Genomic DNA, 14,593 nt, shown 5'->3' with positions numbered 1-14,593 from the left:
AGATCATTTGGTAAGTCATCTACTACTTCAATTAGCACTTTCTTTTATATGTCCAGATGTAGAATAATACTGTTTTCAACACTTTCCTTTTTTGAATCAGTGAATGTGTTATACAGTTTGCTCACATTTGCCAAGTTACTGTCATCAATGATTTCATTCAGCAAATTATCCAAAGGTGGTATAACCCGTTTTTGTTTCTTCTTGGGTGTTAACTTCTTTGCTGGTTGTCTTACCGCTTGTTGCTTCTTTCTCAGAGTTCTTGTTTTCTTGGGTGGAGGAGAGGGTACCGGTGAGGGTTTTCTCTTCCTATCAACTCTCTTAAATTCAACAGGTATCTCACTGTTAGATGATGTACCAACCGGTGAAATATGTGCCTCCGGTTGTAATCCTTCCAGTTCACTTTCCTTTATTCTAGTAAGGTTCTTAACATTTTCTTTTATTTCCTTTACCTGTTTTGATTCACTCCTTATGTACTTTTCTCTTTTCTTTCTTTGTTTCATTGTTTGTACATCACTCTCAATTGTTTCTGCACTACCAAAAACTTTTTCTGTTGGTTCTCTAGGTGCTTCTAACAGGGCTTTAGCATAAGTTTCAATAATATTCACATCAACCTCATACCCCATTTCAGTTACCCATACAGTTCTAGGAAGAACTGCTTCCATCCATATTTCATCTTTCTTAATCACAAAACAAATTTTCTTATCATATTTATCTACTATACTCTGTGGTAGTCTCTCTTTGGTTTTCATTTTGGCTTGGAAAGCTTTGAAATATTCAGTTGTATTGTTTTCCTTAGCAGTACCCATGCCGGTGAAGGCTTCTTGCAATTGTTTGCCTATCGGTATGTCATATCCAAAATCTTTCTGTCCAATACCGGGAATTTGTTTTGAGAAATACAACATAAGGCATACCAAAAGATTACCAAAATGAAATGTCTCTTTCTTTTCACCTTTTATCTTTTTCAAATTATCTACTAGTTCATCCTTCAGCCATTCACACACATCTATTTTTGCATTGTTATTTACCATATCATAAGCACTTTTAATGCAAAGACTAGAAACAGAATTAAGTTGGTTTGCATGTGTAGTCTTGTAGCCTAAAATCATACTTACGAATCTCACATTGATATCCTTTATGTCATTTACTCTCAGAGATCTACTAACTATCAGATGTTGCTCCGGTTAAGGTCATGACTGTGTTGTTAGGTACCTTCTTTGTCTTGTCTGGTCTGCGGCCGGTAGAGGGTAAACCTGTCACTACCCTAATTGCTTGCCGGGTGAATTTGCATACTGAATCTAACCAAAGAAATTCTCCATGTGCCCTACTTAGGACAATTCTCACTACTTCCTTCGGAAATTCAGGAATGTTCAACATTTCCACAAAACCTAAAGTCTCAATAATCTTGTGTTCGGGTTTGACAATTCCATTTTCATCACAAATTACGGTTTTAAACATCTTTAACACTTCCTCAGAACCTAATTCTTCAATATTGCAGTGAATATAAATTCTAGGGTCTTCAACATAAGCTACACCTTTAGGAATTTTTGAAAATGCGCCTATGGAATCATCTTGCTTAGCTATCTCGGGAATAATTTTGAAAACGGGCCTAGGGCATTTTACAATTTCCACAATAGTAGGGTTTGCAATAAATTTGGGAGTAGAAGAGGAAGCCATTTAAAAAATACCTAAAGCTGCCTGATAATGTTTGAGTGCTTGAAAGAAATTGCTTCGCTTCTTTGCCTTGAATGCCTTAGCTCAGATTTCGCGCTCTCTGCTAGTTTGAATGCCAACAAAAGAATAACCAGAAATAAATTATGGGAAAAATTATTCTATTGCTATTTAAAAATCATCAAAATTTGAACCTAAAGGTGACTAATAAAAGAAAAATTGTGCAAGAACTTGATAGGAACAACGAATTTGCAAAAGGTTAAGCTATACTAAATTATGCTGGTAATAGAAAAAAAATGACTGTAAAATTAACAATGCTACTATCACTGGACCAGATAATTTTATGCACTTTGTAAAGTTCATGTGAGTTTATAGTGGGGTATTTACTATTTTTCTATGTTACCCCGAGTTTCCGGGATGGGGATGACAGGATGCGTTTCTGGGACGACAAATTTTTTTGCCAAATTTGGGGACGGCGGGGGATGGCAAAGGGGATGGCTATATAAAATATAGGAAAAATTTAAAATATATAGGAAAATTTCAAAATTCTAAATGTTCATATGAAAACATGGATAAAGCATGCATATGTACATTATATTCATATGAAAACATGGATATAGCATGTGTATGATACTATGAAAAGTTGAAAACATTTTAGAATGTAAATTCTGAACATACAACATTGTTAATACTCAATAGACAATATGCAATTATGCATTCATAAATCAGAATTTCAAATCATTCACATTGTCAATATGCATATCATAATATTTATTAATTTTAAATTTTTAAATGTTTAACAATTTGTCAATTTAATATTTATATTTATAATATGAATTAATTAAAATTTTAAATGTTTGATATAAAATTATGAATTAAATTAATAAATTAAAAATTTAATTAATTTTATCTTTTAATTTTTTTTATTTTTAATAACAATTTGAATTAATAAGGGAGCTATATTAGAAAATTTAATTTTTTTTTTTGAAAATACAACTTTTTAAAATTTTTTTAATATTTTTCAATGGCCTTAGATATGGGGGATGTTTGGCCGTCCCCGGGACGGATTGGGGACGTCCCAGCCGTCCCCAGCCGTCCTTGGGACGTATGGACGTCCCCCAGAGCTAGGGCAGGCATCCCACCGTTTCGGTGACGTCCCCTCAAAATGCAGGACAATTTGGGGACGGGGGAAAACGTCCCCTGGCTGTCCCCAAGTCCCCGAAACGTCCCTGGGACAGGGACGGGGGTTTTCAGGTCGGGGACGCGTCCCCGGGTAACGTAGCTATTTTTTTATTATCAGATTTTGGTATACATGGTAAAAATAGGAGTAACAATGTAAAAGGTATTCCCAGTAAAAATAGCAGTAAAATAAGGAGTTCTAGTAAGAGGAGGGGAAGAAAAAATAAAGAATAGAGAGAATTAATTAGAACTCATGGGCAGATTACTCTATGCAAATGTTAAAATCCATGTGAACATACAATGGGTATTTTTTTAATTGTAGGGTTTACATCGATGTAGCCAATAAAAATAGGGCTAAAAGTCTAAGAGGGTATACCCAGTTAAAATAGTAATAACAAATAATGATTCCCTGTTATAAGAGGATGCAAGATCAAATTTAGAAAAAGGGAGAAATATCTAGAATCTTGGGAATGTATTTCTTAAGAATATTACATCAATGTAGCCAATAAAAATAGGGCTAAAAGTCTAAGAGGGTATACCCAGTTAAAATAATAATAACAAATAATGATTCCCTGTTATAAGAGGATGCAGGATCAAATTTAGAAAAAGGGAGAAATATCTAGAATCTTGGGAATGTATTTCTTAAGAATATTTTCTTTACCAAATGTCAAGCTTGTGAGTACTATAATGAAGATAAACTTATTATGAGAGCAAAATGAGCTTACTCTAAGATGTAAGGTCCAAAATAATTAATAAATCTTAATGAATTAACTTTTCACTAGTATTCGAAATGAAAATACAAAGAGCTAGAGAAATAAGATCCTACAGTCTGGAATATTCATTTTGCCCTTGTTGTGTTGTCTAAGTGGAGAGTGTGTTGATTCTTCCTTGATGATTCTTATCAAGGTGATATAGCCTGGTTGCAGGTCTTTAGGTTTTTGAGATTGACTGAATAATTAAAAGAGATGTTATTATAATGTTATGTAATGTTTGGTGGACAGAGTAATGGGATTTTGATGTGAACGATATATCAAGTGGTGGCATAAAATATGTTCGTACCTGTGCAGCAATGCTTGTGAGGAGTGCAAAATAATTCTAGAAGCATCTAGAATTTGATTACAATTCTTTGTGTAGAGTTCTTGGGTTGTACAGTTCCCTCATAATTTTGGTGAAACAATTTATATATGCATAAAATATGTATGTAGTTATGCAGCAATGTTTGTGAGGAGTGCAAAATAATTCTAGAAGCAGCTTGAATATGATTACAATTCTTTGTATAGAATTCTTGAAGTGTACGATTCCCTCATAATTTTGGTGAAACAATTTATATATGCATTGCTAAGCAGAAGAGTTAGAGCAGTGCAAAAGAAATTTTACATGGATTTCCTTGTGTTTTGGCAAAACATGATGACTGGGCAATAACAATAACTGCCCCAGGTTTTAGGAATAGAAAATGTTAGTCCTAAGGCTAATAATTTGAAGTTTGAACGATAGATAATGAATATAATGCTCTCCTTGTCAATAATTATAGGATCCCTAGAATATCAAACTTAGCACCATCTTGAATCAGGTTTTACTTTTAGGATAAACCAGATTATCATATTGTTTGTAAAGTAGGTCTAGTCGTTTGAGTTACTAAGGGACCATCTGTTACCTTTTTCTTCAGTTGACGGGTGAAAAGAACTTGTGGTTCTCTGCTTATAGAATATTAATGTGATAAAATTTCTTGCTTGATATAGTGCAAAATACAAATATTTCATCTTTCAAATACAAGATGGATCAGTTTAGTCAAAAGAGTTTTTGGTGAGTTATTCAACACTGGTGCAAATATTTCATCTTTAAGATACAAGATTGATCAGTTTGTGTCATGGAATAATATAAATCATTTACACCATGCACATGCAATGTTCTTGGAGACAAGCAGGAATTTATGATTGCATCAATCAGGGCTTCAGGAGACCAGACTGGAAACATCTTTCAAAAGAGTAGGGATATTTCTGTCTAAGAGAAAGAAATGTGTTACTTGCTGAATCTTATGCTGAGAATTTAAGTGCTTTCAGATGTAGGATAAATGGTTTTTTGCCATAATTCTTCTCTCTTTTAAAATTTCAATTCTGTGGTTGCTTCAAACACATGAAGCCTGGAGGGCTTTGATATTTTAGAAGGTTTATGCTTATAAAAAATGAATTGCCTAAGCAGAAAGATCAAAGAACCTGGATTGATGGGAGATACGTTTTAATGTTAAAGCTTTGATGGGGCTGTTTTAGAGATGCTTGAGTGAGTAAAATGGTTGAATTGAAATATACTTACTTTGTTGCAACAAGGTATCGAGTAAGGCCTTGAAATATTTAAGGATTGGATGAGGATCTACATACTGCTTTTCCAATTTTTCAACACTTACTTAAGTTGAATTGGCATTTTGTATATTACTTTTATTTATTGGTATTGGTTAAAATGAGATTATGTCTCCTGAATTTTAGCACTTACATTCTATCTATATTTTTGAGTTATTTTACATTGTCAACTGTTGTGCTTCTTTCAGATCTGGCCAATTGAAGGATTTGGACACCTGAAATGAAGCAGTTCTTCAAGGTACACCATTAGAAGTCTCTGGTTTAATTGGTTATCGAGTGAGCCTTAGATGGATGCAATATTTTTGTGGTACCTGTACAACATAAGAGTAAGCTGTAACCATCTTTTTAATTTTCTGCTCAATTACTTAATTTGCTTTCAGATGTTATTGCAGTCAGTGTCATAAGAAGTTGTTGTTAAGTAACGAGTTGAAATTATTGCTTTGGAGGCGTAAAATTATTGCTTCTGAGGTTGATTGCCTTTGTATATCTCTTTATATTTTCAATAAAGTCCTTATGTTGACATATTAAACTTTTGATAATTTTTTTAACATTTATAGCTAAGTTGCCGGTACGGGTTCGGGTACGTGGGTGTGATACGCCAGTACGGCAAATTTTTTTTTTTTTTGGGGGGGGGTTTGGGTACGTCCGTACAAAAAAAAGTAAAAATCATAAATGTATACAGCCTAAAAAGTAGAAACAAAAATTAAATTTAGAATCCCAAATTGTTGAAAATATTAGCTAGTTCGGATACTTGATTATTGAATTTTAATGTTGTCAATGACAATTAAAATTCATATGTATTATCTCAATTGAATGTGTTATTGGGCTGGACCCAAATGTAACGTGGAAGGCAATTAAATATGTTATTGGGCTGGACCCAAATGTAACGTGGAAGGCAATTACATATGATATTGGGCTGGACCCAAATGTAACGTGGAAGGCAATTACAATGACAATATAATATAATTAAATAAATCAATGCAAGCCGACTTGAAGCTGCAATAAATCAATGTAAGACGACTTGAGGGTTGGCGCTAAGATGGATATAAATATAACAGCAAATGAAGCCATTAGTCAATCATCATATCACCAAGTGCTATCTGCTCTCCTAGCAGTGATCCTTCCTCATGCGAACTTGTATAAGGCAATTGTGCAAACTCTTCAAGGTGGCCAAGTTGTCAAGGATCTTCATGTGAATTCAATAAGGTCTCTTGTGCGAATCTGATCTAGACATCTGCTGCTCCTCTTAACCATTTGCTGTTAATGAAGGGCTGTGTTCTTCCCCGATATCTTGAACAACAATCTGAGATAAGTCATTGCCTTGTAAATTGTCTACATTTGAGATAATACATATCATATTTAAGGCTGGGTTTTTCACCTCCAAGAGGGAGGTTTTCCCAGGGTATTGGTGTCTTGTGTCTTTTGTTTTATTGCTGTTACTATTTATTCACAGTCTGATTATAATCTAATTGCTTAAATTAACATTTGATTGCTTAAAATTAACACAAATATCATCCATATGCTAAACAAAACTTGGAACTATCATATATGATATAAATATAACAAATTTACTGTAAGTCTAATCTAATTTCCATTTGTCAAAATTTGAATGTTATGATAGATATATTGAATTCATTGTTCATTGGTTTAACAATAAAATAACACAATTAATAATCAGCATCGTATGGGTCACTAGGAAGATTAGGATCAACATCATCATTGACATTAGATGATGTAGCTAGGGTAGTGGAACCACATGCAGCCTCACTGCCACTTTAGCAGCAAATTGGCTATTGGACTCCCCAGAAAGTAAAGATTGTGTGGCAGCTGAAAAATCCAAATCAATTCGCTCTGGATCTACATCCCAAAACTTTGTGCTCCCATCCTTGTACTCATTTTGTTTATGAGTAAGAAGGCGCAAGTTTGAATGCACATAAACTAGCTCTTCCGCCTTACTTGCTCCAATTTCGCTCAGATGAAGAGGAACTAACAACCTATTGAATAATTGACACAAAGTTAGAGGGTGACAATTATAAAATTAACTTTAAATTTTAAATTAATAATTTTATTATTTTAAAATAGTAAAAAATATAAATTTAGAGAGTAATAAAAATCAAGAAACTTACTTGCGATAAAAGTTTGATTGCAAGAGTTTGAAGGTTTGGTGATGTATGGCCATTGAGGTACCACCAAGCATGAGCATCCTTCTTATACTTGTCACGGAGAGCGGAAACACTTTGACCATTGGAGGCTACAAAATCAGCAAACTCACTTGTCATTAAATCCTCCATTTCAGAATCGGGGAAGAGTTTAGTAAGTGCTGCCCTACCCTCTTCATTGACTTCTGAATATCTATATGGTGGTACCCTTGATGACTTAGCAAGCATTTCATCACTATAAAATTAGGGAATCAATGCAAATGCAAGAAGATGTAGTGGGGTGGTCATTTTGTTCCACTGCTCAACACAAATTGACCGAACCTCTTTGAAGAAAGTTTCTTTGGGATCTTGCTCTTTTGCAATGATGATGAATTTCATTTCCTCAATCATCGAGTCAATGCCATCATATACCTCTCCCAAACATGGGTGATTCGTGTTAGTGTAACGGATCATACTCATGATGGGCTCAATGAAACTCAATCGATATTACATGCGATCCCACCAAGTGTCATCTAGGATCATGTGCTTTACATTTGTTGCCCTTTCAGTATTGGATTACCTCTATAGGGACCAACTTTGACTAATTACTGTGCTAGCAAGTGGCTCCTGCACCTTCACAAGTCGCCTCAAGACGATTGTGTTGGATGCAAATCGAGTCTCAACAACCTATTAAAAAATAAAAAATAAAATTTAGGATACAAAGAAGACATGATCAAATTTAAAAAATAAATTAAGGATTACTAAAGTGAAATGTAGATTTTAAAAATTGAAGTGTTTCAATTACCCTTAGCAACTCCAATTGCGAAAATGATCTGAAAATGGCCTGTGACATGTTATGGTTTGTGATGAACATTTGGGTCTTTTCAGCCTCAGCATAAATTTGTTTGGTCCAATGTATTTTCCTGCCCATCTTTTGTAGCATGAGGTTGAGAGAGTGGACAACACAAGGTGTCCAATATATGTGTTTAAACCGTGTCTCAATCAACATACTTGCAGCTCTACAATTCTTTGCATTGTCCGTTATTACTTGGACAACATTTTGAGGTTCCACATCTTGAATGCATTGTATAAGGATGTTAGCAATAAATTGTGCATCCTTCACATGGGCCTCACAATCCACAACTTTCAGAAACACTGCCTCTTTAGGGGACACTACAATTACATTAATTAATGGCCAATTTTTGGTATCCTTCCATCCATCATAAATGATGGATACCCCTGTTTGTTTCCATGAATTTCTAATGGGAGCCAATGCATTTTCTATGCTTTTTACCTCCTTTGCTAGTAAGGTGCTATGCACCTTCTCATAACTTGGCCTTGTGTACCCTTGTGGAGCCTCAATTACCTTTCTCAACATATCCTGCCAATATGGTGATCTTACCACATTAAATGACAAACCGTTTACATATAGACATCTTCCAACAGATTGATCTGCAATCTCTCTAGCATCATTTTTAAATGCTCTCTCTAATGGTCCCTTGCTTCTCTTCACAATAACAAGTTCTTCTTCATCAATTCTACCCAAGAATGGGTGGCTCTCTACCACAATATCAGGAAAATTACTATGAGATGGAGAAGTAGGGGGCCTCTTTGATCTACTTTCTCTTCCTCTCAACAAAGGAAGGTTGAAGCGTAACCAGCTCTTGCATCTGCTTCCTCGTGCTCTCTAATAAATACTGCGATTGTTAATGTGGTAACCCATTTTCATCCTTTCTTGGACATGGTTTGATTCCTTGTTGGGGAATGGCACAAAAATGGGCTTTGACATAGCTATAGGAGCTAGTATATTTCACACTGCAAAAGATGCATATCCAATTAAATGTTCCACCTCCTTTTACTTGGTCTATTATTTTTACATATTTCCATAAAGGTGAATTTGGGTCGATTTTGAAGGTTGGTTGAGGAATAGAGCTAGCAGTCGTTGCCATTATCTATCTACAACACGTTAAAAATTAATTATTAAAATTTAATACTACACAATAAAATTATAAATGTTAAATATTTAAATATAATTAAAAGTGAAAGTGAAATTAGTAATAATTATGAAAGTAACCTTTAACGATATTAATTAATTAATATATTTGCAAACTTGTAAATTACACAATAATTAAAATAAAAAATATTCATATTTAAAATAATAATAATACAAATTAAAATTAAATATGATATTTAATTTTAATTTTAATTATTATTATTTTAAAGATGAATATTTTAACTATTTTGTAATTTAAAAATTTGTAAAATATCATTATCATATTTATCATTTATGTTTACTTAAAGATTATGAATACTTTTATTTTCACATTAAATTAAATTTAAATATTTAACATTTACTATTTATATAAATTAAAATATAAATCATTAATTAATAAATCTATATTTCATTTCATTGCTAAAAATCTAAATTAATAAACAAATAGATAAAATAGAAATCCAAAATATAGAATTTTTTTGAAACAAATTAAAAATTTACATACCTCGCACTGCCTCCCGTTGCTGTCACCTGCCTGCCGTCGCTCCTATGGGCGTCGCTTGGCCTACCTTGGCTCTTGTGCGTGTCGTCAAGGAAGGAATGGACGTTTCCGCCCTGCATCGTGCCCTTTTCTTTGTCTGCATCGTGTTGTTTTCTCTGTCCATCAAAGGCAAAAACGAAGTGTCGTGCCCTTTTCTTTGTTCGCGGAAGACCAAAATGAAATATGTTTTTACTTTTCGTTTAGGGTTTAAATGACCCGTTTTTAATTCGCTAAGTTAAAAAAACCCTCAAAAATCGTGCATGACACGGATTCGTGAAAATGCACCATGGAATCACACGTCGACATTAGATGCGTCGGGATTCGTGGGTCAAAACATAGATGCGTTTCAATGGCTAAATGGAGGAACCCTGTCCGATTCCACTGGGATTCTAGTTCGAAGCCGAATCCGAATCGTATCGTACCTAGATTCGGGCCAAATCTTTGACGAATCGGTAACTTAGATTTATAGTTTACTGCAGATATTTTTCTAGGATATTAGCATAGCACTGCTTATAATGAATTTCATGTTTTAATTATCTGAGAATATAGCTTAAATTTGATATAAGTACATGTTTAATTTTTTTGAAGAAATTAGGATCTGTGAATAGCTAGATACATCTTTGGGGTTGAATATCAATAAAATCACCACAATCAGGAAGCATAATAGTTGTTTGTAAATGATACATCACTGTGTGTGAGTACTTGAGGTTTGCAAATACTAGTGATTGCTGCACATGCTATTGTTTATAATATATGCCTGCTTAAATGCTGCAAACAACTATGATAAGGATAGTGAGGTCCTTTTCTAAGCACAACACCTCATGGAGGTGACTGATTGTCCCATGAGGCCAAGGGGGTGCAAGGTTGCCCTGCCCTTGGGCTTGGGTGGGATGGACGTTCCTGACAACCTATTTTTAGTTTTTCCCAATCTTCTACTTTGGTTGACTGTGGGATTAAGGAACCCCAATCTTATTAAGGAGAATAAGGGTGGCAAGAAGAGAGGGAACGACTATAGAATTCCTCACTGGATACACCCCCTCACATGGATGGCAAAGGGCCACATGAGGCCAAGAGGGATGGTATATTCACTCTTGGGCCTAGGGTAGAGGATCTTAGGCACCCTATCATGCCTCCTTATCCTAACCCTTTATTTGTTTAACTCCATTAATGAATTATATATATCATACGATTAAGATAACGTTTCTAACCCTAGTAGGAAAGATCTATTTTATGGATTATGCTTTCGATGATTATTTAACATGATTGCAGGGTCTCAACCAGGATCTATCTTGTTCAACAACTTAAATTGGTAAATGATATCTCTAACTCTATTTCATTTGTTTCTTTACTTGGAATTGTGATTTTAGGGCAAAGACTAGGGCATTTACAAAAGGGGATATTACATCTCATTCATGACTATTCAACGATTACTCCTCCTTTGTGGTGTCTGCTGCTTTAACTTATGATATTCGCTGACTAACGACAATTTTCCTTTGTTCATGGATTAATAAACACAAGTTGGTGCTATAATGGACACTTTGCTGAATCAGAGTACTGTATACATACCCGATTTGTAATGTCCTTGTTGGTATGCGTTTTATCATTTACCGAACATTAGAATAAAATATCCAAGGATACTCTATCCTCTCCTGAACAAAATCACTACGTGTGCCAAGATTGCAAGAAAGACCACACGACGACTCCAAGGTCTATATGTGTGAACAGGCGACTTTGTGTCGGATAGCTACCTTGGTTATGTATGCTGAAATACAAGGGGGACTTACGCTTGGCCTATTCAATTCAGACCGAAGATCTATCGTTTGGGTTTGGATCATGGACTTCAAGAAAACTGAAAAGGAGATAAGGGTTAAGAGGTTCTAATCTATTCCTAAGAATTCAAGAGACGACATTGACTAGGTGACTTCAATAACAACACTTTGCTTCGCCATGCTTAGGACAATTACACAAAGTGAGTGCAATCTTCAAGGGATGTGCTTATGATTTTCATACTCATGAATAATACCAACAGTTGAACAATATTACTCAAAGTACAAGTTAAATCCTCCACAAAATAAGCTCAGACTAACTTTACATTATGAACAAAAATGATCTGTTTATCAAAAGTATGAGCGGAAATTCACCATAAATCAATACTTATGAAATCTTGCATTCTTCTAACATACATGAAATAAAATCTAAACTATGATGAGGGATAAGAACCATGCCAACTCCAAAATAAGAGAGGTAATCACCATCAATTCGAACAATTCATTACTTATTACTTGGCAGTTCTAAGCAAGAATTACTTATCTCAACATGTTTTGCAACATGCTCCCATGATTTACAAATGAGGGGTGAGCTCAATTTATAGGCTCCCCAATTACAATTCAATGGTCGGGATTGATTTCGAGATTACAAAATAAAACCCTAATTAGGGTTTGGTACAACTAACTACCTCTCGACCAATGAGAAAATTAGGACTCTTGTCCTTCTTGCTAAATATAAATCAGTAGTAAAATAGAAGGTTGTTACATTGTGAAGTGTGCCCTCTAGAAGCTTCTGGATAAGTCAGGTTCATTGAACTTGGACATGTTGACTTGGAACAATCTAATTGTTGAATGTCCTCCCCGAATTCTCCAATTGGTGCTGAAAAAATTGCCTATGGAAATTTGTTTGGAATGGTCCTCTTGCCCCTATCTGATCTTGATTGGGAGCTTGTCTTTGACTCTTCAGGAGATGAAATCCTTCAAGAGGTCTGGAATTTTCGCCAAGCCTGAAGACTTTTCTTGATGCTTGGAAACTCTTTCAAGTGCCTTGAATTTTGGAGAAGAATTCTCTTGTGCCTTTGCCACAATGAAGGAAATTGGAACTTTTTCTGTGAAGTATGTTCTCATACTTGGCCAAATTTTGGCTAGTCAATTTTATTTTGTGACACCTTCATGTGGATCCTCCAACACCTAGCCAAGATTTTGACCATTTCTATGCTTGGACACATTTTGCCAATGGATTTGCCTTCAATTCTGGATCTGCCTTGTGCTGAGTAGAACAAACTCTGCCCTTGGACAAGGATTTTATTCATCTTCTCCTTACTTTCCCTTTTCATTCTTCTTCTTTCTTCTTGTTTCTTCTCCAACACTTGGTCAAAATTTGATTCTTTTGTGGAAAATTCCGTACTTCGCCATTTTTCATGTGTCAAACTTTTATTTTCCAACCCATTCGTTTGTTTGAACCTTGATTTCATGCGCTACTTTGTCAAATTTGTTTTTCCCTTTAGCCATTTTCTCTCTTTGGCATGGCAAGTCGATTGTCTTCATGTCTTATCCTTGAGCCATAGGCAAATTTTTATGTCTTGCTTAGGCATCTTCACATATTCCATTTATGCCTAGTCAACTTGTGTTTTATGCAATTTGCCTTAGCGAATTTTATTTTCTTTTATCATGTCATAACTCTCCATCTTTACTTGCATAGGCGGACTTTGTCTTTGTTTGAACAATCTTCTTTTCAAATTTATCTTTGCCAACCTCCTCCCATCATGGGTGGATTTGAAGGTTTCTTTAACATTGCTTTTCTTCTTCAATTATGTCTAGACGGACTTGGATGAAGTCTTGCCATCATGTTTTATGCTTTATCTTGGACAATCTAAACCATGCTTTTCTATCATTCCAAGGTGAATTTGAGAGTTGACAAGCCAAGGCGGACTTGGCTTCCTTTATGCCATGTCTTTATGCTTTTCTTGGTTGACTTAAGGTAGTTTTGGCCACACCCTTCAACATGCTAGGCGGACTTCATGCATGCTTTGGACGTTGTCTTCTTTACCTTGCCAAATGGAGGAGTGAACTTGCTAATAGCTTAGACAAGTTTCCTAGGTTGGATTTCACACTTGGCCTGACCATTCAACCTCCCCATCTAGGCAGACTTGACTTCATGCTGGTCCCCTTTTCAACTACCAAGGCAAACTTCTCTCATGTTTGGACATTCCTCCATGTGTTCCTTGGCGGACTTTACAAATCTTTTGCCATCCAAACCTCTTGCATGCTTAGGTGGACTTTGAATGCCCTTGGACATGGCAGACTTTGAGGTGTGTTTGCCATGTTCATCTTGCTTCGTGCCATAGGCCAAGGCGGACTTGGAGCTTCATAGGCCAAGCCAGACTTGGCTTTGTTAGACCTTCCTTACTGAGGCGGACTTCAACTTCTCCTCGACATCTCCATCTTCCAAGGTTGGGCAGACTTTACTATTGGCTGGCCATCATTCCTTTTGGCTGTGGAGTTCATAGTCCATTGGACATATCCATTAGGGCGGACTTTGAGTTACCTTTGCCATTCTTGCTTTGGGTAGAGTTTACCTACACTTAGGCATGGCGGACTTGAAGCTTCATTGGCATGTACAAGGCGGAGTTCGAGGTTGCTTGGAACTTCTTTAGGAGGGCAGACTTTGAGCCATGTTTTGACATTCCCTTTTCCTTGGCTGAGTGGACTTTGAAGAGCCTTGGACAGTCCACCATAAGGCGGATTTCCACCTTCCTTAAGCATTCTTCATACCTTCTTTTCCATTGTGCAGATCGGAGTTCAAAACTTCCTTGCCATTGTACATTGTTCCTTAGTGCAGGTCGGACTTTGATGTGCTTTGTGCCATACCTTTCACCATGCTGATTGGAGTTTGCAGCTGCTTAAACATATCTTCCACCTTACCTAGGCGGATTTTCAGCACCATTGGACAT

The 14,593-nt window shown here is 35.6% G+C and overlaps 1 protein-coding gene across 8 annotated transcripts in view; it reads left to right on the top strand.

Moving 5' to 3' along the window:
* Positions 1 to 14,593, top strand: part of LOC131051079 (mitochondrial ATP-independent inner membrane protease subunit 1a) — an 87,922-nt gene that overhangs the window by 42,173 nt on the left and 31,156 nt on the right. For 7 of the 8 annotated variants that reach the window (XR_009107080.2, XR_009107081.2, XR_009107077.2 and 4 more), the window contains one exon: positions 5,390 to 5,527. Coding sequence is in view for 1 of the 8 variants with exons in the window: in XM_057985443.2 (XP_057841426.2) it covers positions 5,390 to 5,425 (36 nt within the window). In the remaining 7 variants the exon portion in view is untranslated. The remainder of the gene's footprint in view (positions 1 to 5,389; positions 5,528 to 14,593) is intronic. The other variant, XM_057985443.2, reaches the window with a different exon arrangement.

This window comes from Cryptomeria japonica, chromosome 6 (assembly GCF_030272615.1).
Source record: "Cryptomeria japonica chromosome 6, Sugi_1.0, whole genome shotgun sequence".
NCBI classification, from domain to species: domain Eukaryota; kingdom Viridiplantae; phylum Streptophyta; class Pinopsida; order Cupressales; family Cupressaceae; genus Cryptomeria; species Cryptomeria japonica.
The sequence above is the reverse complement of the archived record's forward strand: the minus strand, read 5'-3'. Positions and strand labels throughout refer to the sequence as shown.